This window comes from Rattus norvegicus, chromosome 13 (assembly GCF_036323735.1).
Source record: "Rattus norvegicus strain BN/NHsdMcwi chromosome 13, GRCr8, whole genome shotgun sequence".
NCBI classification, from domain to species: Eukaryota; Metazoa; Chordata; class Mammalia; order Rodentia; family Muridae; genus Rattus; species Rattus norvegicus.
Genome location: NC_086031.1, coordinates 76,747,366 through 76,772,901, shown reverse-complemented (window position 1 = coordinate 76,772,901; position 25,536 = coordinate 76,747,366). Strand labels below are relative to the sequence as shown.

Below are 25,536 nucleotides of genomic sequence, written 5' to 3'. Positions count from 1 at the left end.
TGATTGGTAAATTATAAGGGAAGGGAAATACTGAAATATTGGCACACTTATAATAGTAAAAGTACAGTAAAGCTTCACTGAGATAGCTTGAAATAACTGGTAGATTTTGCTGATTTCAACAGTATTAGATTCAATAGCAGCAGAAATCGAATGTTTAGAGAAGATATACTTAGAAAAAAAGTTTTTATTTTTAGCTGGCCAAATATTCATTTAATATTTTGTTATAAAGTTCTATAGTGTGTTAGGTGAAGGGACACCCATAGATCAGTCAACAGTTGGTTGTTCAGATTTAAAGTAAATATCCCAGGCTGTCTGTGACCTCTCAGTCCTGCTGTTTGGCCTCTTAGGTATTGGGATTAAAAGCATGTGCCATTGTGCCCTATTTAAAAATAATTCTTAAAACATTCTGTAAATTTTTATTATTCTTTCTTGGGCTTAAGTTATGTTTCAACATCATTAGAATTTAAATGTATATTAAGTCTATTAAATCATTGGATTATCATTTTTTCTTTCCTCATTTAGTGAAATAGAAAACTCTGGTACTTTATCTGTAGCCAAGCCAGGTGACACAGAGCAGCCTGAAGCTGACTGTGATGCTGGGGAGGCTGCGGACGCAGATGCTTCCGTGGAGCAGCCTGCTTTCGTCAGTGCACCGGAGAGGTGGGTCTGAGTAGTTCCCTTAGCTGTGGCTCTTTCTGCTTTTTTATCATGACAGTGTCTTTTTGTGTAGACCGCCTAGGCTAACCTAGAACTTTTTGGGTAACCCAGGCTTGCTTCTATCTCAGGATTCTCCTGCCTCAGCCTTCCAAATGCTGGGATTAGAGACCTGCACTAGCACATCTGATTAGTGATATGATTCTACAATAACTGCGGTGTAATTTTTTAAAAAGATGTTTGGTACAAACTTCATTTTACTTTTATTACTGGAATTTTATCTCTTTGTGCTTCTGTTTAGTTGTTCCTTGTGTGTGGTAATCATAACAATTGTGTAAAAGCTTCCTCTCCAGCTAAAATATGTTTAATATATCTTTTGCTTTTAAATAGCCTTGTTGGCCAACATATAGAGAACGTGTCGTCTTCACATGGCAAAGAAAAAGTAACAAAATCAGAGTTTGAATCAAAAGTTTCAGTGAGTGAACAAGATGGCGGTGATCCAAAGTCTGCATTGAATGCTTCAGATACTTTAAAAAATGAGGTTAGTGTGTGAGCTTGGCTGGCTAGTACTCTTTTATGTAATGTACTTTAGGAGTGCAATCTTGAAGAAAATTGCTAAACATATTTTATAAAATTAGGGGTATTAGTCATAAAACTGATGAATTCTGCTTCTGTATATAGCAAGTAGTTACTTCATGATGTTCTGTCTAGTATTTATGTATAAAGGTGTTCCGGAATGGATTCTCTTGGGTTTTATATATAATTATATGACTTTCTGCCCACCTTCAGCTTTTTGGGGCAATATAAGTAAAATTCTGCTTAGGCGGTGTTTTCGATCTCTAGATATACCACAGCCATTAAGTTGAAGAATAGCATTTAATTCAGTGAGAGCAAATATATGCTACTCAGCTAGAATATTTTAAGAGCACATTTTTGGTTTTGTTACTTACTGCAAGGTACAACTGGATGCTAAACCACTGTCTTGAAACTATTCTTACAATAAAGATGGAGTTTATTATAGTGAAGCAGTTGTCTTTACTCTCTCTGAAGTCTACTTTAACTGCCTAGAAGAGCCCAGTAAACACATCTCCTGAGGGGTTGTTAGGACCCCTCTGGTAAGAAAGAACTAGTGAGATGTTTTCATCAACGTGAAAGCAAAATAAATCAAATGAAAGAGTAATTTAAAATGCCAAGCACACCTTCTTATTTATTCCTTTTAGTTTGGGATGTTCCATTCTTTTTAGTGAATTTTCACTTAAACTTCCTAACTTATGTTACAGAGCTTTGTTCTACTCATAGGACTAACTGTGTGTGTCTGTGGGCTTCCTAGACCATAGAAACTCAGTGTTTTGTAGTCTGGTATTTTACACTTGATCTTAGCCAAAAGGCCGAGAAGTGATAGTCTGGTATTTTAAAGAACTCATTTTAATTCCAGTGGAACCTGATCGAGAGTTGTTAAAGTTCAGTTGTCAGATATCACACCTGTAAGGAAAAGTAGGCAAACACTAGAACATGTCTCCTTTGGAGCCCTTGTAGTCTCAGGTACGAATCGAAGCTTGATAGTTGGCTCTCTTTTACATTTACTGCTTCTCAACTATTAGCCAACTGCCTGTGCTAATAGGTAGAAGAATGACATTTTAATTAAGTATATAATTACTTCCTGAGCAAATTAGTATCCCTAAAAGGTAGTCAGAAATAACACATGAGTGTCCAGTTCAGGATAATTCTGCCCAGTTAAGTTCATGTAAGCACTTTGCTCTCTAATACAAGGAGATTGAAGCATGCATTATTCAGACAATTTGCAGGACCTTGGCATGAAGATACACACAGTGCTTGTACACAGTGCATTACAAATTGGTTTTATGGTTTTGTTTGGATTTCTAAATTGGTGAGAGAAACTTTGTTACCTGGATCTTAGAGTTATATGTTATTTTCTTTTGGGAGTGGGGTCTTTATTATCTCAACCAAGTGAACTTTTATAATCACTAAATTATTTACCAGACTTAGTTCTTTAAACAGGCTTTATTAATAAACATATTAAGTTTTTGTTTTGTTTTATAATATATAAATTGTTGAACGATGAAATGAATAAGTAAGTAAATTACTCTGCTTAAGAAAAAACATAGTGTAGCAGTTATAGCTTCTCTTCAGACAATGCTGTCATGCATTTGGTGACTTACTTTGAAACAGTCTGTAATAACATTCATGCATTTATTTAGGTTTTTATGTAAGAGATTGGTCTGTTAATGTTGATAGTTATTCTCCTACAATTATTCATTTGAGGAATAGTCAAGTTTCTGATTTCCCTGTATTAGAAGTAGCACTGCACTGTGCAGTTATGCACATGTCTATTGACATTGCACATGGTGTGGAATTAGTGGGTCTGTAGATCTTGCTAATACTGTATTTTAACACTCCTTCAGCAATCTGATAGATTCCCCATAATGCATTAGATATGTAACACTTTGCCCAACTGTCACACTATAATCTCCACAAACTGATATTATTTGCACCTCTGCTCTCCATACCTTCTCATGATTATTTTATGATTGCATTTTCTTTTTGTTGAATTTATTGCTTCTACTCCTTTCACTGCTTATTTTCAGTTATTCTTTACATTCATTTGTTTGCTATTTAAATGCATTTTAAGTACTTCATTCTCGAGGCTTGTTTCATCCAGCCTATAATCTTCATTTTATTTTTAAATCTACAGAACCAGTGCACCAAGGTTTTAAAAGTGCATTCCATATATCTATTTTTTTAAAAAAATAAATCCTTTTACTAGCACGTAACACAATTTCTATATTCTTTTAAAGCATTAAGTCTTGGGCTTTTAAAATAACATTTTAAACATCTACTTTAGGGGTTGGGGATTTAGCTCAGTGGTAGAGCGCTTGCCTAGCAAGCACAAGGCCTGGGTTCGGTCCCCAGCTCTGAAGAAAAGAAAAGAAAAAAAAAATCTACTTTAAAATTTTTATGCATATGATACTTGTTAACGATTTTGGAAAACAATATGCTAATCTAAAATTACTATTTTGATAAGTAAGTATGACTTAGATTTAAGGGAGGTTGTACTATAAGTATACTCTGCTGAGTAATGAATTTGATTAGGATATAGCATTCTGTTTTGTTTTAAAATAAGTTATATTTATATTATTAACATAATTTTTTGGTGCTTAAAGTTTCAGTTCTTTTACGTGAATTTGAATTTTTAAGTAAATCAATATTTCATTTTAAATAGTATTCATTATAAAATTAAACTTTTATTTATTGTTAAAGAAGCATTTGTGCTCAGCTTCATTATTAATTATTTTGGGGGGGTACATTTCTTTCAGAGCTCTGATTATACAAAACCACGAGAAACTGACCCTACATCTGTTACAAGTCCCAAAGACCCAGAAGATATACCCACATTTGATGAGTGGAAGAAGAAAGTTATGGAAGTAGAGAAAGAAAAAAGTAAGAAAGCATTGGAATTTAAAAACATTTTTTTTTCTTTTCTATTTTTCGGAGCTGGGGACCAAACCCAGGGCCTTGCGCTTGCTAGGCAAGCGCTCTACCACTGAGCTAAATCCCCAACCCCCCAAAATTTTTTTTATTGGATATTTTACTTATTTACATTTCAAATGCTATCCCCTTTCCCAGTTTTCTTTCCAGAAAACCAATATCTCCTTCTCCCTTCCCCCTGCTTCTATGAGGGTGCTCCCCCACCCACTCACTGACTCCTGCCTCCCTACCCTGGCATTCCCCTACACTGGGGAATTGAGCCTTCACAGGACCAAGGGCCTTTCCTCCCATTGATGCCTGACAAGGCCATACTCGGTTACATATGCAGCTTGAGCCATGTGTACTCTTTGGTTGGTGGTTTAGTCCCTGGAAGCTCTGGGGGGGTATGGTTGGTTGATACTGTTTTTCTTCCTATGGGTTGCAAACCTCTTCAGCTCCTTCAGTCCTTTCTCTAACTCTCCTGTATTGGGGTCTCTGTACTCATTCTAATGGTTGACTGTGAGCATCTGCCTCTGTATTTGTCAGGCTCTGGCAGAGCCTCTTCAGGAGACTGTTATATCAGGCTCCTGTCAGCAAGCACTTCTAGGCGTCTGCAGTAGTGTCTAGGTTTGGTGTCTGTATATGGTGTATATGGGGTGGATCCCCAGGTGGGGCAGTCTCTGGATGGCCTTTCCTTCAGTCTCTGCCCCACACTTTGTTTCTGTATTTCTTTTTTTTCTTTTTTCTTTTTTTTTCGGAGCTGGGGACTGAACCCAGGGCCTTGCGCTTGCTAGGCAAGTGCTCTACCGCTGAGCTAAATCCCCAACCCCGTCTCTGTATTTCTTTAGACCGGAGCAATTCTGGGTTAAAAATGTGGTGATGAGTGGGAGGCCCCATCCCCCAACCAGGGGCCTTGCCTAACCTCTGGATATGGTCTATACAGGTTCTCCCTCCTGTTCGTTGGGCATTTCAGCTATCTCTTAACCACTGGGTCCTGGGAGTCTCTTGCTTTCCTGGCATCTGGGACTTGCTGGTGGCTACCCCAAGTTATCCATTCCCCATGGTACACACCTCTGTTCAATTTCCTGGTCCTCTGTATATCATCCCCCCTCCTCCTATACCTGATCCTGACCCCCTTTTTTCCCCCTCTTCCCCCCTTCTCTTCCTCCCAAGAACTTCCCACCCTCTATCTCACTTGAGTATTTTGTTGCTCCTTTCTAAGAAGGACTGAAGCATCTACACTTTGGTCTTCCTTCTTCTTGAGTTTCATATGGTCTGTGAATTGTATCTTGGGTACTCTAGCTTTTGGGCTAATATCCATTTATCAGTGAATGCATACCATGTATGTTCTTTTGTGACTGGGTTACCTCACTCAGGATGATACTTTCTAGTTCTATCCATTTGCCTAAGAATTTCATGTAGTCATTGATTTTAATAGCTGAGTAGTATTCCATTGTGTAAATGTACCATTACAATTCCATTGTGTAAAGAGCATCTGGTTCTTTCCAGCTTCTGGCTATTATAAATAAGGCTGCTATGAACATAGTGGAGCATGTGTCCTTGTTATATGTTGGGGCATCTTTTGGGTGTATGCCCAGGAGTGGTATAGATGGGTTCTCAGGTAGCAGTATGTCCAATTTTTCTGAGGAATTGCCAGAGTGATTTCCAGACTGATTCGATTTGTTTAGCTCTGTAGCCCATTTTTTAAGAGGGTTATTTGGCTCTCTTCTTGAGTTCTTTGGATATTTTGGATATTAGTCCTCTATTGGATGTAGGGTTGGTAAAGATCTTTTCCCAATCTGTTGATTGCCATTTTGTCTTAATGACAGTGTCCTTTGCCTTACAGAAGCTTTGCAGTTTTATGAGGTCCCATTTGTCAATTCTTGATCTTAGAGCATGAGCCATTGGTCTTCTGTTCAGGACATTTTTCCCTGTGCCTATGTGTTCCAGGCTCCTCCCCACTTTCTCTTGTATTAATTTGGGTGTATCTGGTTTTAAGTAGAGGTCCTTGATCCACTTGAACTTGTGCTTTGTACAGGGTAATAAGCATGGATTGATCTGCATTCTTCTACATGCTGATCTACAATTGAACCAGCACCCTTTGTTGAAAATGCTGTTGTTTTTCCACTGGATGGTTTTATTTCCTTTGTCAAAGGTCAAGTGACCATAGGTGTGTGGGTTCATTTCTGGGTCTTCAGTTCTATTCCATTGATCTATTTGCCTGTCTCTGCACCATACCATTACAGTTTGTATCACTATTGCTCAGTAATACAGCTTGAGGTCAGGGATGGTGATTCCCTGAGAAGTTCTTTTATTGTTGAGAATAGTTTTTGCTATCCTGGGTCTTTTGGTATTCCAAATGAATTTACAAATTGCTCTTTTTAACTTTGTGGAAAATAGAGTTGAATTTTGATGGGGATTACATTGAATCATTAGATTGCTTTTGACAAGATGGCCACTTTTATATTAATTCTGCCAATCCATGAGCATGGGAGGTCTTTCCATCTTCTGAGATTTTCTTCAATTTCTTTCTTCAGAGACTTGAAGTTCTTGTCATACAGATCTTTCACTTCCTTGGTTAGAGTCACACTGAGGTATTTTATATTATTTGTGACTATTGTGAAGGGTGTTGTTTTCCTAATTTCTTTCACAGCCTGTTTAGCCTTTGAGTGGAGAAAGACTACTGATTTATTTAAGTTAATTTTATATCCAGCCACTTTGCTAAAGTTGTTTGTCAGGTTTAGGAGTTCTCTGGTGGAATTTTGGGGTCACTTAAGTATACTATCATACATCTGCAAATAGTGATATTTTGATTTCTTCCTTTCCAATTTGTATCCCTTTGACATCCTTTTGTTGTCCAGTTGCTCAGGACTTCAAGTACTATATTGAATAGATAGGAAGAGAAAGGGCAGCCTTGTCTAGTCCCTGATTTTAGTGGGAATTGCTTTAAGTTTCCCTTCATTAAGTTTGATAATGGCTACTGGTTTGCTGAATATTGCTTTTTACTATTTTTTAAAATTTATTTTATGTATATGAGTGTACTATAGATGTCTTCAGACACACCAGAAAAGGGCATCAGATCCCATTATCACAGATGGTTGTGAGCCACCATGTGGTTGCTGGGAATTGAACTCAGGACCTCTGGAAGAGCAGTCAGTGCTCTTAACTGCTGAGCCATCTCTCTAGCCCTGCTTTTACTATGTTTATGTATGGGCCTTGAATTCCTGATCTTTCTAAGACTTTTACCATGAAAGGGTGTTGAATTTTGTCAAATGCTTTCTCAGCATCTAATGAGATGATCATGTGGTTTTTTGTTTTTCCCTTTGAGTTTGTTTATATAGTAGATTACGTTGATGGCTTTCCATATATTGAATCATCCCCGCATCCCTGGGATGAAGCCTACTGATCATGGTAGATTTCCATTTTGATGTGTTCTTGGATTCAGTTTGCAATAATTTTAATTGAGTATTTTTGCATCAATATTTATAAGGGAAATTTGTCTGATATTCTCTCTTTGTTGGTTCTTTGTGTGGTTTAGGTGTAAGAGTAATTGTGGCTTCACAGAACGAATTGGGTAGGATTCCTTCTGTTTCTTTCTATTTTGTGAAATAGTTTGATGAGTATTAATAGTAGGTCTTCTTTAAAGGTCTGATAGAATTCTGCACTAAACCCATCTGGTCCTGGGCTTCTTTTTGGTTGGGAAACTTTTGATGACTACTTCTATTTCTTTAGGCGTTATTGGTCTGTTTAGATGGTTTATCTGATTCTGACTTAACTTTGGTACCTGGTATCTGTCTAGAAAATTGTCCATGTCCTCCAGATTTTCCAGTTTTGTTGAGTATAGACTTTTGTAGTAGGATCTGATGATTTTTTGTGTTTCCTCCATTTGTGTTGTTAGTCTCCCTTTTTATTTCTGATGTTAATTTGGATACTCTGTGCCCTCTGGTTAGTATGGCTAAGGGTTTATCTATCTTGTTGATTTTCTCAAAGAACCAGCTCCTGGTTTCGTTGATTCTTTGTATAGCTCTTTTTTGTTTCTACGTGGTTGATTTCAGCCCTGAGTTTGATTATTTCCTGCCTTCTACTCCTCTTGGGTATATTTGCTTCTTTTTGTTCTAGAGCTTTTAGGTGTGCTGTCAAGCTGCTGACATATGTGCTCTCCTGTTTCTTTTTGGAGGCACTCAGAGCTATGAGTTTTTCTCTTAGCACTGCTTTCATTGTGTCCCATAAGTTTGGGTATGTTCCTTCATTTTCTTTTTTTTTCTCTTTTTCTTTTCTTTTTTTCGGAGCTGGGGACCGAAACCAGGGCCTTGCACTTGCTTTACCACTGAGCTAAATCCTCAACTCCGCTCCTTCATTTTCATTAAATTCCAAGAAGTCTTTAATTTATTTCTTTATTTCTTCCTTGACCAAGTTATCATTGAGTAGAGCATTGTTTAGCTTCCATTTGTATGTGAACTTTCTGTTGTTATTGAAGACCAGCCTTAGTCCATGGTAATCTGATAGGATGCGTGGAATTATTTCTATCATCTTCTATCTGTTGAGGCCTGTTTTGTTACGGATTATATGGTTAATTTAGAAGGTACCATGAGGTGCTAAGAAAAAGGTATATTCTTTCGTTTTAGGATGAAATGTTCTGTAGATATCTGTTAAATCCATTTGGTTCATAATTTTTGTTACTTTCCTTGTTTCTCTGTTTAGGTTCTGTTTCCCTGATCTGTACATTGAAGAGAGTGGGGTGTTGAAGTCTTCCACTATTACTGTGTGAGGTGCAGTGTGTGCTTTGAGCTTTAGTAAGGTTTCTTCTATGAATGTGGGTACCCTTGTATTTGGAGCACATGTTCATAATTGAGAGTTCATCTTGGTAGATTTTTTTTCTTTGACTAATTTGGAGTGTCCTTTCTCTCCTTTTTTGATAATTTTGGTTGGAAGTTGATTTTATTCAATATTAGAATAGCTACTCGAGTTTGTTTCTTGGGACCATTTGCTTGGAGGATTTTTTTTTTTTTTTCATCCTTTTACTCTGAGGTGGTGTCTGTCTTTGTCACTCAGGTGTGTTTTCTGTATGCAGTAAAATGCTGGGTCGTGTTTGTGTAGCCAGTCTGTTTGTCTATGCATTTTTATTGGGAAATTGAGCTCATTGAATGTTAGAGATATTAGGGAAAAGTGACTGTTGCTTTCTGTTATTTTTGTTGTTAGAGGTGGAATTATGTTTATGTGGCTATCTTCTTTTGGGTTTGTTGAAAGAAGAATTACTTTCTTGCTTTTTCTAGGGTATAGTTTCCCTTTTTGTGTTGGCGTTTTTCATCTATTATCCTTTGTAAGGCTTGATTTGTTGAAAGATATTGTGCACATTTGTTTTAGTCATGGAATATCTTGGTTTCTCCATCTATGTTAATTGAGAATTTTGCTGGGTATAGTAGCCTGGACTGACATTTGCGTTCTCTTAGGGTCTGTATGACATCTGCCCAGGATCTTCTGGCTTTCATAGTCTCTGGTGAGAAGTCTGGTGTAATTCTGATAGGTCTGCCTTTATATGTCACTTGACCTTTTCCCCTTACTGCTCTTAATATTCTTTCTTTGTTTTGTGCATTTGGTGTTTTGTATGTGATGGATTATCTAGATTATCTTTTCTGGTCTAATCTATTTGGAGTTCTGTAGGCTTCTTGTATGTTTATGGGCATATCTTTCTTAAGGTTAAGGAAGTTTTCTTCTATAATTTTGTTGAATATATTTAGTGGCCCCTTAAGTTGGGAGTCTTCACTCTCTTCTATACCTATTATCCTTAGTTTGATCTTCTCATTGTGTCTTGGTTTTCCCAGATGTTTTGGATTAGAATCTTTGTGCATTTTGCATTTTCTTTGACAGTTGTGACAATGTTTTCTATGGTATCTTCTGCCCTTGAGATTCTCTCTTCCATCTTTTGTATTCTGTTGGTGATGCTTGCATCTGTAACTCCTGATCGCTTTTCTAGGTTTTATATCTCCAGGGTTGGTTCCCTTTGTGATTTCTTTATTTCTGTTTTCAATTTTAGATCCTGGATGGTTTTGTTCAATTCCTTCACCTATTTGGTCATGTTTTCCTGTAATTCTCTAAGGGATTTTTGTGTTAATCCTTGTTTACCTGCATTCTTCAGTATTTATTTGTCCTTCTTAAAGTCATCTAACATCATCATGAGGTGTGATTTAAATCCAAATCTTGCTTTCCTGATGTGTTGGAATTTCTGGGACTTGCTGTGGTGGGAGAACTGGATTCTGATGATGCCAAGTAGCCTCATTTTCTGTTGCTTATGTTTTTGCACTTGCCTCTTAACATCTGGTTGTCTCTGGTGTTAGTTGGTCTGGCAGTCTCTGACTGGAACTTGTCCCTCCTGTGCACCTGTGATCTTGGGTTTTTCAGCATTCCTGGGAGACCACCTCTCTCTGGAAGGTAATAGAGTACAGAGAGCTGTGATTATAGGTGAGACAACATTCCTGGGACACCAGTTCTCTCCAGGGGGTGCTTGGGTATGGAGAGCTGTGGTGCAGCCTTAGCTCAGGGGCAGAGACCAGAAGGATCCTGTCCCAGACCGCTCCATGGTTCCTGTGCCCTTGGGCTCCTGGTGGGTCCAGTTATTGGAGCAAAAGTGGTGGTCTCACCTGTGATCTTAGGAGTGACAGCACTCCTGGGAATCCAGCTCTCTCCAGGCGGGATTTGGTTATAGAGAGCTATGACCCAGCCTTAACTCTGGGGGCAAATGGAGACCAGAAGTTTAATTTTTTTTATTTGAGCAGGTGGTTTAAATAAATGTTTTCTCTTTCTAATTATAAAATAACATTTCTAAAAACTTCATCATAGAATTACCACATTGCTGCTGATTATACTGCCATTTACTGTTGGTGCACAGTTGTTAGCAATTATCTAATGATAGTAAAATAATAAGAGTAATAATATCACTCCCAATCTGTGGGGAGAAAACTTCTGTGGGGACATAGAAAGTTCAGTCAGAAAGCTTTAAACCTTTTTCATAATAATTCTGAGATAAGAATTCTTGATGTTGGGCGTAGAAGTAGAAGAAAACATAAAGCCAATAAGGCTGTATTCTCATGGGAAATCTTTATGTTCTTTTATTAGACATAATTCAGGAACTGGGAATTTTTATTCCAGATATGTCAAAGCAGTTTGAATTTCTAGTTTGTTAGTTGTGAGATAGAATCTCTCTACGTAACTTTGGCTGGCTTGAGCTAGCTGTGAATACAGACTAGCTTCAAACTCATGGCAACCCTCCTTGCATGGCCTCTCAAATGCTGGATTATGAGCATGTGCCACCAGGTCTGGCTTGGGTTTCTCATGTATTTTAAAGCTATATTTTTAGGAATTAAAACCTGTTCCTTTCTGGAAAGTAGCATGTTAGTTTTGAGATGATTGTGTTGCAGTAGGCCGAGTGAGGGTGTACTTCAGTCGTAATCATCGTGTGTGTTTACAGTAAGGTCTGTCTACAGGTCAGTCGTTGTGGGCCGAGGGTGTACTTCAATCGTAATCATCATGTGTGTGTTTACAATAAGGTCTGTCTACAGGTCAGTCGTTGCACCCATCTTCTAATGGAGGTCCACATGCCACCAAAAAGGTCCAGAAAAATAGAAATAATTATGCCTCTGTAGAATGCGGTGCCAAAATTTTGGCAGCTAATCCGGAAGCCAAGGTACTTAAAGTATATGTTTTCTTTTTTTAAAAGAAAATTTAAGAAACTAGTGATTTTATTAAAAGCAGACATTGGTGTGACAGTAACTATTACAATATGAATTGTTTTTAACATATTAATATAAGATTATGCTTTTAAATATTTTATAGTATAAATTTTTTGTTATATTAGTTGATAACATTACACCTTTAAAAATAATTTAATATTCTGTATGCAGCTTTAAAAATAGCTCATGAAAAATTATTCTCCTTTATAATGGCATTATAATTTTTAAAAGGGCAAGTTGATATAAGGCTAATTTAATGCTATTATAGCCTTAACTGGTAAATTTTAACCATTTATTTTTTCTCCACAAGTATTCTATCTTAGCTTCATTTTATAAGTCAAAAGTACAGGAATTCCACAAAATTTTAGAATTGAAGTATTTTTAAGCTGCTTTTCTTTATTTTCTTTGCCTCTTGAAATAGAGCACATCTGCTATTCTTATAGAAAATATGGATCTTTATATGCTGAATCCTTGCAGCACTAAAATATGGTAAGTAATTAAAATTTTACAAAGCATATTTTATACGTGAACATCTTTATTGGGATAAGGTTGAAATATTTGTGTAATTTAATAAGCATTTATGATTGATCAATATTGATATTACTCCCAAATTAAGAACAAGATGCCTTTTCTTTTAAGGAGATAGAAGTGCTAACAGTGACAGGTTTGGTCAGAAGACTAGGTTGTCTCAAAGAGCTAGATATGAAGGAGAAATTCTTAGGTGATTTCTGGACTGAATCTTAAAGGACATACAGGAGGTAGTAGATTATTGGGTCACCATGTTTTAATAGGACCTATCTTCTGGATGACTGTGTAGAAGCAATTTAATTGTGACAAGAAGGTCCAAGTAGAATAGTGTAATGATGAGGCTGGAGCATTAATCGAGCTATGTGGCTACAGTCAGACTCTTTGGTACTGTATGTACTCAACATGACAGTGTGCATGCATCTCTGTCTCTGTCTCTCAGGCACACACACTTGCACAATGTGCTTGTATATGGGAGTACATGTTTGTTTGTGTGGATGGAGGTGTGTCTTCTTTGATCAGTCTCTACTTGAACCCAGAGTTTGCCGATCCCACTAGTCTAGTTAGCCGGCTGGCTCCAAGTATTTTCTGGGATTACTGGCAGCTGTTGCACTCACTCAGATTTTACGTTGGTGCTGGGAATCTAAATAATTGTCCTAAAACTTGCCTGGTAAGCACTTTGTCTCTGAGCATTCTCCAGTTTTACAGTTCTGTTTTAAAGACCCCCATAATAACAGGAGGGGCCTAGGGACCCTTCCCTTCTCTCTTGAATACCATCAATAAAGTTCGCTGCACCCCCCCCCCCAAAGGGCAGGTAGGTTAGCATTTATACAGAAGTGGCATTATTTCATTAGCATTTCAAGAAAGCTTGTCTTCAAAGAACGACTTCTACAGGAAAATGCAGTCGAAGCAGAGAAATGAGATGGAAGACTATTGTCATAGTTTCAGTCTGAACTCATGACCTTGAGCTAAATAATTGCAGTTTGGGTGCAGAAGAGAGGAATATATCTGAAAGAGATTTAAACAGGTAAAAATGACTATTCAGTAATTAGGAATGTAGAAGAGAAAGACATCTAAGAAATACTCTGTTATTTTGGCTTCACTGCTTTTTCAGTCTTTGATTAATGACTACTATAGACATAACAGTTTATGGGAGAATTAATACGTTTATTACATTGTTTTATTGTTCAAAAGTTCATGTTTAAAAGCCAGTTGAGGGAGCTGGAGAGCTAGCTCAGAGGTTAGGATTGTTTATTATATTTTCAGAAGACCCAGGGTTGTTTTCAAGCACCTACTTGACAGCTCACAAACATCTGTAACTCCCCTCTGGACACTGGGAACCAGCAAACAGTAGTGCCCATGCGTACATGTAGGCATATATACATGTTTGTGTTACAAGCACTTTACCAACTCAGCCATCCCCCAACCCCTTTATGGTGTCTTTTAATAGAACTTTCAACTTGATTTTGGCATCTCTGGAATTTTTTTCTTACATTGTAGAAGAAATTCCATGTGTAGGAAGAATTCATTCCCCACTTACTGGTTCTCTTGTTGGGGTAATTTTTTATTCAGTAATTCACCCTGTTTCTTAACTTAAAACTTTTTAGTACAAATTTTCCTCTCATGCACTTTTGTTACAATGCTGCTCCTCATTGGTCAGTTTATCATTATTTGTATCAGTGTCACAATTTAGTCTTACAGATCTTCATGTCTAGTAGGGCAAAATTTTGTATATTAGGACTTTTTTGTACATTGATTTTTTTATTTTTTGGTGTGTGTGTGTGTGCCTATGATTGATTACTATTATTTTTAGACGTTTCTTGTTGCATTCCTGACTTCCATATGGAGATTTTATTTGAGATTGTGTTAAATCTTTAAATGACAGATACTGAATTTTATTACCAGTAAAATAAGGTTCATTCTTATTGTTTAACATAGTTAACTTTTTTCCATGTATCTTTTCTGAAATGTATTCCTCAGCAGTTTTTTATTACTCTTGTAAGCACCTCTTTCAAGCTGTCGTATATGAAGATGCATTTGACTTATTTATATATATTTATATATGTATATATGTATATATAATGCATATATATAGATAGCTACCTCCTTGTATTTTTTATTGCTAATAATTTTGAAGCCAAGGGGCTTCCCTGTGTGGAAATTCTACATAGTGTTCCTATAAAATAATACTTCAAAAATTTCTGTTCTTTTTTTTTTTTTTTTTTTTTTTTTGGAGCTGGGGATCGAACCCAGGGCCTTGCGCTTCCTAGGCAAGCGCTCTACCACTGAGCTAAATCCCCAACCCCACTTCAAAAATTTCTAATTCTCCCTATCACATTTTATCTTTTCATCAGCATGGTGATTCATCCTTGAAACTTGTTGAATAAAAGAATGACATTTTCAGCTCATGTATTTTAAAGATGGTGCTAACTTTGCACCTTTATTGTTATTTTTAAGTTTTTGATGTCTTAGGGGTGTTTTGCCTGCATGTACATCTTTGTACCACATTATGTGCTAGGTGTTGTAAGTAAGGCAGAAGAGGCATTAGATCCCCTGGAACTGGTGTTAACCTGAAAGTTATACTTGACAGTTGTGGTTACAACCCATTATCTAAAATGTCTGTGATAGAAAGCCATATTCTAGCTACAGCCTGGGAGGTTCTGTTATTAAAAGAAGAAAAAATGTGAAATACTCAATTAGTATCTGTTCAGTGATTGATTCTGTAGAGATAATATTCTTTGCAGTTTGGTATGAGGACAGATGTAATTGTCTAATAAAGTATCTGAGCCAGAGTGAGAATTTGATAAATGTTACTTAGCTCTTTTCTTCACCTTTCTCTGAAGCCTGATTGTTGTTGTTGTTTTAACCATCTCCTGGAACTTAGTTTTACTTTTCTCCAAAATTACACAGTTAATTTTAATATCTTTGATTTCATTCCACTCTGGCAATATCACTCAGCATGTCAAGAAAGCACTTGTCAGGCACAGTAACATGAGTTCAGACTCAGGGGCCAACATGGTGAAAGGGGAGACCTAACTCTCCTGCATGTAGTCTTAAGATGCCACATATATATACACACTAAATGAACGAATGAATCAGTGAAAATTAAATTACATTTGATGAAAAAATTGAATGTTATTCATGAGTTTCTTTTTTCATAAATGTGATGCTTTGTGCAGTTTTGTGTCTGTGGAAACATACTGTTATTATATTTTTTGCCTAAGTGATCATAATGTGACGACATCTTAAGTAGGGCTTGCACATAACTAATCTAATCTATCTATCTATCTATCTATCTATCTATCTATCTATCTATCTATCTATCTTTCTATCTATCTATCTATCTCTATCTATCTTTCTATCTATCTATCTATCTATCTATCTATCTATCTATCTATCTATCTATCTATCTGTTTTTGTCTTTAAGTGTTAGGAATTGAAACATGGGCCTTAATCTTAATGAACATTAGTTGCTTCATTATCTGGAAAGAGAATTTTTAATACTTTTAGCTGAATATATAAATTGACATTTTTGCTTTTTCTTAGTAGCCTTTGCAAAATTTTAATGCAGAGGTGGACATTTGGGGTAGTATTTGGGATAGTTGTTGTCTTCAGATAATTTTAAGAGATATTTTCATAGTAGCTATGGATAAAGATTCTTGTCGGTATATAACATCACAGAATGTTTTCAGTAAAAATCATTTCATTAAGAAAAGAATATCATAGGAGCAAATATCAATGTTCTCTCCTTCTCACTAGATAATGCCTGTCCTGAACAAGGTGTAGGCGTTCTATCAGTGGACACATTAGATTACAAACACTCCTCCTTTGTACCTGTCAGTAGCTTGTGGGTGTCGGTTTATACGGATGTTTACTATGAAGCTTTCATTGCTTATGTAAATAATTGTCTTATTTTCTTCTCGAAGGTTTGTTATTGAGCTTTGTGAGCCAATTCAAGTGAAACAGTTTGATATTGCAAATTATGAATTATTTTCTTCTACTCCCAAAGACTTTCTGGTTTCTATCAGTGACAGGTAAATTTTTAAACTGTTTTCTATAAAGTCCATAATAGAATTTCGGAGTAAAAATTAAGCTCACATGCCAATCTGTTGTCTTCTATCGTTTTACTTTTAATACTAGTTTGTGATAACCTGTGGATTATTAAATGTATTGAAAATGTACACACATATATAAGAGCTTCATTTTCTATCGCAATGTATGTTTTTCGTAAAGTGTTTTAAAAATCTTTTTTACTTGCATGATTATGGAAGAAGTGAAAATCTTAAGTCAGAAAGAGACCTATATTCTGTTCTTGGCAACCCTAAATTTACCATTCTTAGCATTTTAATATATTCTTTTCAGCCTTTCCTGTAAATTTTTTATTCTACTAAAATGAGTATCTTTTTATTTCTTATATCGTGAGAATATTTTGTCCTAAAGTGTAGCAATTTTAATTATAATTCAATTTTATCCTGCAGTGGAGGTGTTTATTTGTATATCAGTGTGTGTGCCCTAGAGGATTCTGTGACTCCTCTGTGCTGCTGTCAATCGATGGCAGTTCCAGTGGTCTTTCAGGGGCCTTCCTCCTCCTCAGAGTCATCTTTGTATCTGTATGGCTTTTGAAACCAGTTCTCAAAATGTGTTGAGAATTCCATGTACTATTTTGATACTCACCTTTTTTTTCCAGATTATTCCCCCTAATATTGTACATGTCAGATGGTAATATCTGGCTCGGAAAATTAAAGCACGCATATTTTTTAAAGACAAGGAAAAGATAACTCATTAATTTGGGCTCTTTTGATGTTATAAACAATGGCAGGTTTGGAGTGTGAATCCTAGATTTCCTTTTAAAGGAATTAGCTGTGGAAGATGTCTATTTAAATATGGCAATTTGTTTTCTAACCTGCTTTTTACTAGTACTGAATTTGTGCATTTGGTCATCACATTCCTCGTCACTGCTTGTGTGTGACAGTCTCTTCGTCTTTCTACTGGTATCTTAAGGTTACTTTTGTTCCCAAACCCTCAAGTTGCCTTGCTCCTGCTTTTTGCTTTCCTTGTCTTGTCTTGTTAATGTGATTCTTCAAATAACTCTTCCCCAGTGAAGTGGAATCAAGGGCCTGTCATTTAAATGAGAAGAAAAACTCTACATGATAATTTATTTTTACATTTTCTAGATATCCCACAAATAAATGGATTAAGCTGGGTACTTTCCATGGTAGAGATGAGCGGACTGTCCAAAGTTTCCCCCTGGATGAACAGATGTATGCAAAATATGTGAAGGTAATCTTTATACACATAGGACTATGCTCTGTCATGAAAATATTCTAGTTATTCACCCTGCTCACTTAGGAAACAGAGAAACTAAGAGGCTGTTTTATTTTATAGACAACTGGTATTCTGACATTTTTGTATTCTTGGTATTCTAGACCAAACTTCTTTTTTTTTTTTTTGGCTTTAGTAAACCCCAAGTTACAAGTCTTGCTTTTGAGGCAGAGATTCACGGAGCCTACCCTGGCTTAACTCACCAGGCACTGCTGCCCTTGTGTGTGAACTAGAGTCATGCAGCCCCATGCTCAGCAGACTGTAGACCTGTAAACTGTCACCCAACTAGTGTGTTCTGTTTTGAAACTTAAAACCTTGCCACCATTGGAATCTTTTAAGGAGGTCTGATTTTTTTTTTAATTAGTTAAAATCTTATTCCTAGATAATTGATTCAGCTTTAATATCCATTTACTCATGGCTCTTCCTTTTTATAATTAAAGAAACTGCCCACTTAGCAGTTTCAGATAAAACTTTAGACACTTTAAATATTCCCATTGCTTACTTCACCAACTCGAGCTGACCTGAAATAATACATGGAAGTGTCTGTGCCTCTTTCCTGAACCCCTTTTTCTTTGCTAGAAAATACTGGACAGATCTTAAAGTACCATGCTGTTAATAACAAGACCTTTTGGAATTGCAGAACTTCTAATTTCTGTGCTTTCTTTATTTTTTTTTTTTTAAGTAGCATTTATTGACTTTATGTGAGTTTCTGTCGCTGCCTTCAGACACACCAGAAGAGGGCGCCAGACCTCATTACAGATAGTTGTGAGCCACCATGTGGTTGCTGGGAATTGAACTCAGGACCTCTGGAAGAGCAGTCAGTGCTCCTAACCGCTGAGCCACCTCTCCAGCCCCTGTGCTTTCTTTAAGTTGTGAGAACTTATAGCTACTTGATTTTGTCTTCTGGGTTTTTTTACTCTCTCTTTAAAAGCATGAATTAAATTAATTTCTACAAATGGGTAAACTTGTAGTATTCCTAATTTCAATATCAAAGTGCTGGATTCTATATTGAATTGAAGTTGATATTCTTGGTGTAAAACTTGCCATGTAAAACTGCTTTATTTGGAAAAACCATCTATACTATAGACATGTCTAAAAGCCATTTGCTTGTAGTAACGGATGCTACATATGCGCACAAATTCTTACCTGAGTATTTGCTCACCTAAAGTAATACAAATATACAAATTACTTTTTAAAACTTGCATTTTGTAAGTAAAGCATCTTTCAGTTGTATTAGTTATATATGAAACAGTAGAATGCCAGAATTTATACCTTCCCTGAAATACATTGGGTACAATATTTTAAAACCACAGAAAAACTTAATAAATTAGTTTGTTTATTAATATATACATTTAACTGTAGATACATACACTTTACATGGCTGTAATATTTAACATAAGACATGGTTTCTAGGAACCATCTTTTTCTATCTAACATGGGAAGTATTAACAATGCATTAAAGATCATTCTACTTTATTAGCTTACAGCTAATCTATTGCATGTATTTAGAGTGTGCTTTTCAGTTGTTATGGTAAAAAGTGCAAATTATAGCTTTTGGCTCTACAAAGAATTAGGAGTACTACAATCTTATCTGTCACAATGTGTTGCTTCTACACTTCATACATGTGGGTTGCAGATACTTGTTACTTATGGCATGTGATCCAGACTTTGCAACTGATTCCTTTTTCTTTTCCTTTCTCCTGCTTCAGATGTTCATCAAGTACATAAAGGTTAGCAACCTTCTCTTTTGCAATATTGAATAACAGACCATGGCATATTATTTACAAAGATAAAAACAAGTCCCAAAGCTTTATAAGTATTGATTTTGGGGAAAATGATTGTTTTTAGAAATGCTGTACTGAGAAGACTGAGTGTGTAAGCCTTCCAGGTGCCCGCCGGCCTCCGGGTCATGGACTTTTGTTTTTCAGGTGGAGCTGTTGTCTCATTTTGGATCAGAGCACTTCTGTCCTTTAAGCCTAATAAGGTAATATGAAATGAAATATTTCCTGCTGTTTATTTCACCAATGATATAGAAAACCTTAATATTTTTAAAGTGAAGAGATAATTTTTTCTTATATGAAGTTAATGTTGTAGAAAATATGTAGTATTAAGCCTCCAATTTGAGTGTGTTTTGAAAAAATGTCAAGATAGTCTGAAACATAGACCTTTTATTTGTTCTTGTTAGCTTACTTTCTGTTTTATTGTGTTGATAATACATGAAGCACAGATTGATAGGAAATTGGTTATTATATTTCTAAATGCTTTAAGTTAATTATATTTATGGAAGTAGTAAATGAATAAATGTAAGAAATATTATTTTGAAGTGCCTAGTGGTCCATAAAACATTACCCTGATTAATGTGACATTTTTGCTTCTGTATTGCTTCATCTGAAGAGATGAGCCTTAGTAACTTGCATTTTAATGAAAACCTGTATTGAAATTGTTACTAGGGTTTTCGGTACTAGTATGGTGGAAGAATATGAGGAAATTGCTGACTCCCAGTATCAATCAGAGCGTCAGGAACTATTTGATGAGGACTATGGTAAGTGATTTTAAACAGGCAATTATCAGAATTGTTCTTTCTTTGATAATCTTAATAGTAATGATGAGTCAGACACGACTTAACCTTTTTTTAAAATTTATTTTCTAGTGTGAGTGCTTTGTAACTTAAATTGTTTCCCAAACCTGTCTGTGAGTTCTTTGTAGCTGGAACCCTTCTTTTGTAATACTAGTTCTATAAATTATAAGTATATCCCAATTCTGGGCCCAAGAACCTGTTGTTCAGAAGGTACTGAAACAAGAAAAGAAAATATTGATTCTATTGATTTGCCTTGGGCCTTGGAGCAAGCACAAAGACCTGAGTCTTTTAGAAGCTCCTTTGAGGCAGAGGGGAGGGGGAAAAGTTTTATTCTGGCTTCTTTATTTGATCAAAATGGTATAAACCATAACTTTAACAATTGAAGGTTTTGTTTGTTTTTGTTTTGTTTTGTTTTTGTATTTTGGGTAGAAAAAATAAATAATATTTGCTAAAGTTTGGGGAAATATATAGTTGAATATTTTTGGTTAGCATTGATAATTTTGTCCTTGATTTGCACTTGTAAGGCTTCCGAACTTCTTTATGTAAATGTTTTAGATTTATAGTTAATATTTACTGAATAATGTTTTATATGTCAATTGACTGACTGCGGAAACTTAAATGTTATTATTGGAAATAATTTTCATCAAATTTTTTCTTCTTCTCTTAAAACAGACTATCCCCTGGATTATAATACTGTGGAGGATAAATCTTCAAAGAATCTTCTTGGTTCTGCTACAAGTGAGTATGTGGGGGTTTCCTATTCATACCGCTAAAGTCTCGGTTTTTCTCGCTCTCTGTCTGACAGGCCATTTGTTGTAGTTTAGTCTAGGATGCTTATACTCCCGATATTGACCTGTATCAGCTTTGAAAGGGACTCATGTGGGAGTGGAATGCAGTAGGTAAAAAGGAGGCAATTGTGAGCATGGGATGGACTCAGATTTGTCCAGTATAATCTCTTTGCAGTAAAGATGGGCCTATGAATTTCTTGGGGAAAAACTAAGGAAGCATCAAATGAGTAAATTTGTTGTGCATGAAGACTTGGTAATCTGTGCATATGCCTAGTTTTCTATTTAACAGTAAAATACCAAAGCTGTTTCCAGAGTGCACCAATAACAGTGCCAGTATAATATACTGTTGTCAATGAAAAAGTGACTAAGATACCTCCTTGGTGGCTTAGTTTGTTGTTCTTCCAAACTAGTATGAATATAGGGGTAGGCTGGCTAAAGAGAATTCTAGAAACGTACTTTCCAGCTGGAACATTACTTTTCTGTTAATATAAAACTTAACTATGTGTTTTCTTTGTATTTAGAGATTAATAACTGAATTAACTAGAGGTCATACAAGTGTGTGTATATAAACTATCACCATGGATATCGTCTCTTTTATCCATCTCTTCTCCATGGAGAATTATAAGTTTTAGCAATCTGCTAGGGATGAGAAAAAGAGTGTTAAAAATAGCTGCTAGAGGGGAACCCGTTATGTAATGTCCTCTTCTTATTAGTTCGTTATATTTCATTGATAGTCATTGATTTTGTTTCTTTCCATATGTTAAGAAAGCACCATAGCACTCAGCTACAGCCCAAGCCCCTGATGCTAATTTTTGGCTTTTTAAATTTGAACAACTGCTTTCAATTAGGACCTGATGTTATTTTTATTGCTGGTATAAAAATAGTGCTGTGGTGAAAACCCGGGACTGTGTGTATATATCTGGAGACTGTGTGTATATATTTGGAGTTTGCTATTATTTTAAGTATATATTTTTATACGTTGTATAGTAATCATTCTTAATGATGTTGAGCTAGTTCTAAGGAAACACCTTTTTCTTTTCTTTTTATACATGGAATTAGATCCAAACTAAAATATCTTTAGCTTCTGATAGTACCAGAAAGGAAAGGACACAAAAGGGAGGTAGTTTCTTACCACAGATTTAGATAAGGGAAAATCCTATTAATATTTTGCATTTTACCTTTTCTTCCTATGGAATTAGTTTATAGATTGCATTAAAGCATAATTGTATGTCAGGGTAAGACATTTCCCTACTTGTAGTCTTTTCTCTGATCACATTCTGTTTTATAATATAATTATACAAAGACGATTACTTTTGTCCAACTATTTTTTGTGTTTCTCCTTGAGAAATGTCTTTCTTGCTAACGTTTTTCTTCTTTTCTTCTTTTATGGGTCTTGATGGGCAATTCATTTACCTTTGAGTGTTTTGCGTATTGAAAGAATTTGCAAAGTGAACTGATAGGGACAGGGAGATGTTACTTGATCTCTAGTATAGAAAAGAGCTTTTGAATGACATATACCTCTTTTTTATGATACATGTTTTTCCATTTATTTACTTATTTATTCATTTACCTCTTAAGGTTTCAAAACAAGAGGTGGTGAGAAGAAAGTATTACTTTGCAATCATGAAGTTTACTGATCTGACCTATATAGTCTTCTGAAAAATTGGTGGTTGCTTTTGAACCTGACTTGGCTCCACCGTCTAAGATAGGATAACTAGTAGTGTAAGCACCGCATGCATGTGCACAGTCAATTTAAACAATCAGGGTCTGACGTAGGATGTCCCAGTCCAGCAGTTCAGACTGAGATCGAGAGTGGGCTTGATTGGAACCCAGCATTTTGGTACTGGAAAGCAGATCTGGGACTTTTTGCATGCTAGGCGTGCCCTCTGTTACTGCACTGTTAGGTTCCCCTTTTTAGATGTTTGAAACATCTGGGTAGGCCAGGTAGCTTCAGACTTGTCACCTTCTCGCCTCTGCTTCCTAAGTGTTGTTACAGGTGTGCACCAACACAAACTTTACCCTCTTTAAAACTGCATGCACAGTCTCCACAGAACAGAGTTCTGTCATTTTAATCTTAACAAAAACTTCTTTTCCCTTTTTCTATTGGGAATGTATTTAGTATCTCTTAATTGATATTCTTGGAGCCAGAAATATTTGACAGTTTGTGTTTCAGAATATTTGCATGTGCATAATGAAACATCTTGAGGATGGGATATAAATTTAAACACGGAATTCTCTTGTATAATTTATACACATAGCTCGAAGATATTTTTGATTTAATTTAATTTTTTACTTACTGACTTTACATGCTTGAAGATAATTTTATACAATATTTTTAATGTACCTGAATTTTGACTTAGGATCTATCATATGAGGTCATATTTACAGTTTTCTACTTGTGGAAACTGTTAGTGCTCAAAAAGTATAGCATGGTGCATTTTGGCTTTCATGTTAGATGTTAGAGTTATGTAGCTTTTTAGGGCAGTTTTTCTAGAATTTTGTAGCTTAACCTCTAGTTAGTATTTACAGGAAGTATGCATCACCAGAATACATACCCGCTCTATACCTAGATAGGCTTGTTCCTATGTAATTTAACTATTACCACAGAGATACAGCTGTCTTACAGCAGTATGTGTGCATGCCTGTTCGGTCTTCTGACTTCTGCTTACATTCTTGAACTAGAACACTTACATCCTTTTAGTCAGTAGGTACCCTGCCTACCACTTCTCCACTTGGATTTATCAAATGACTGTCAACTTTGATATTTGTTTAAGTTTGTCTTTTCTCTTAGATACATGTTTAAGACAAAATGCAGTTTTTAAGTCAACATACTTTTAGAAAAAAAAAATATATATAGTTGTGGTCCTACAAATAGAAAGTAGAAAGGATTATCCAGAGGGAGCTGAGAGCACACAGAAGGGGGTATTTTGGTTGGCTTTTCCTGGTATTGAAACAGACAAAAACTCCATCTCTGCATCGCAGACGACGTCTGTTTTCTGTAGCCAAAGGTGCCATTGATGTACTGAAAACGCAACCGTGACATAAAGGTGTTTGGTCCCCAGCAGTCTTTGATTACTGAAGGAATAATGGGAGATGAGTAACTTTCTCCACTCAGAGAAATGAGGGGAAATTTGCTCCAGTGTGCAGTTGTGTTTGGCATTACTACTTACCCATTTTAAAGGGATTTCAGTGCCTATGATGATGAACTGCCCCACATTTGGCCGTGAACGTAGAACAGTCAGACTAGGCTGTTGACAAAGTTGCTTTGTCTCAAAAGACCACAAAGAAAAAAAATGTTCTATGAACATAAGGAAATTGATTCTTTTAATTAGATGAACTGAGAAGGTAGAAATCTTCCAAATTTTGTTATTGTTACCAAACCATCACCTTAAATGATGACAAATAGGTTTATAAGGTATAGAATATTGTATCTTCTTACTGTGGAGTTAGTAATAAAATTAAGTTCCAAATAACACAAAAGACAAGTTCTTTATACAAAACATAGGTTTTGGTTAATTGAATAATGATGACTTAAATTGGAAATCTGAATTACAAGTTTACTTTGAATACATGAGGATATAACTGTAGAGTAAAGTTTTTGATTTTTGAAAAGCAGGCAGCTTTGACTGAACTTTATTTAGATAGTAGTGTAAGCAGAAGACCACGTCCAATAGGGCGCCATTCAGAGTAGGCTTATAAAGAGGCAGTTTCCATTCCTGACTTGTAGGTTTGTGAAGTGATGGCCATTACTGTTCCTGTCATTACCTCAGGCAAAACATCTCAGCCTGAGGAAAAATCCAGGCTGTAGTTCTCTGTTCACCAGATTGTCACATCTAAGGGCAAGATGTTTGAAAATGGAAGCTTTTGTGCTGTTTTGATGACTATTAACAAAGTACTGAAATTATTATATTCAGATAAAGCCACAGTTATGTGCATTTCAAAATTACTGTGCCTGGGTGTCCTTTAAAACAGTCAGAAATGTCCCCACCCTATACACGTTTCCAGAACTGGGTCTGTGTGACCATCTGAGTGGCTCAGCCTTCTTGATGTGCCTTCCCTCAGAGCTCTGCATTTCACACCTTTGTTTTTCATTGAAAGCATCATGCAAAATCTGTGAGACACTTTTATCTGGAGACTAAGACAGGGGTAACCTGGGAGGGAGGCTTACAGTACAGCCTCTGCCCATTCTCCGAAATTATAGTACATTACTAGAAGACCCCCTCAACTCCCATCTCCAGTTTCTCATGGCTTTTTGCCATTCTGTGATTCTTATGTATTCATAGATGTCTTTAGATAGAAATGGAGGCTTGTACCTTTATATGTTAGCTAAATGTCTCCACTGTGGGGAAAAACCAAAAAATCAAAAATAAACAAAAAACTCACAACCACCAAGCAGCTGCAAATTGTTCTACCTATTAACCTCAGTTTTGACTTTGGCTTTTAAAAAATCTCTTAT

At 36.0% G+C, this 25,536-nt stretch overlaps 1 protein-coding gene across 12 annotated transcripts in view; it reads left to right on the top strand.

Moving 5' to 3' along the window:
* The window catches only part of Suco (SUN domain containing ossification factor), a 65,080-nt gene that overhangs the window by 18,273 nt on the left and 21,271 nt on the right, over positions 1-25,536 (top strand). For 7 of the 12 annotated variants that reach the window (XR_010056924.1, XR_010056923.1, XR_010056925.1 and 4 more), the window contains 11 exons: positions 523-660; positions 1,045-1,195; positions 3,990-4,113; positions 11,685-11,821; positions 12,289-12,356; positions 16,319-16,426; positions 17,567-17,672; positions 19,424-19,444; positions 19,643-19,698; positions 20,165-20,256; positions 20,965-21,030. Coding sequence is in view for 8 of the 12 variants with exons in the window: in XM_017598851.3 (XP_017454340.3) it covers positions 523-660; positions 1,045-1,195; positions 3,990-4,113; positions 11,685-11,821; positions 12,289-12,356; positions 16,319-16,426; positions 17,567-17,672; positions 19,424-19,444; positions 19,643-19,698; positions 20,165-20,256; positions 20,965-21,030 (1,067 nt within the window). In the remaining 4 variants the exon portion in view is untranslated. 12 annotated transcript variants of the gene reach the window in all.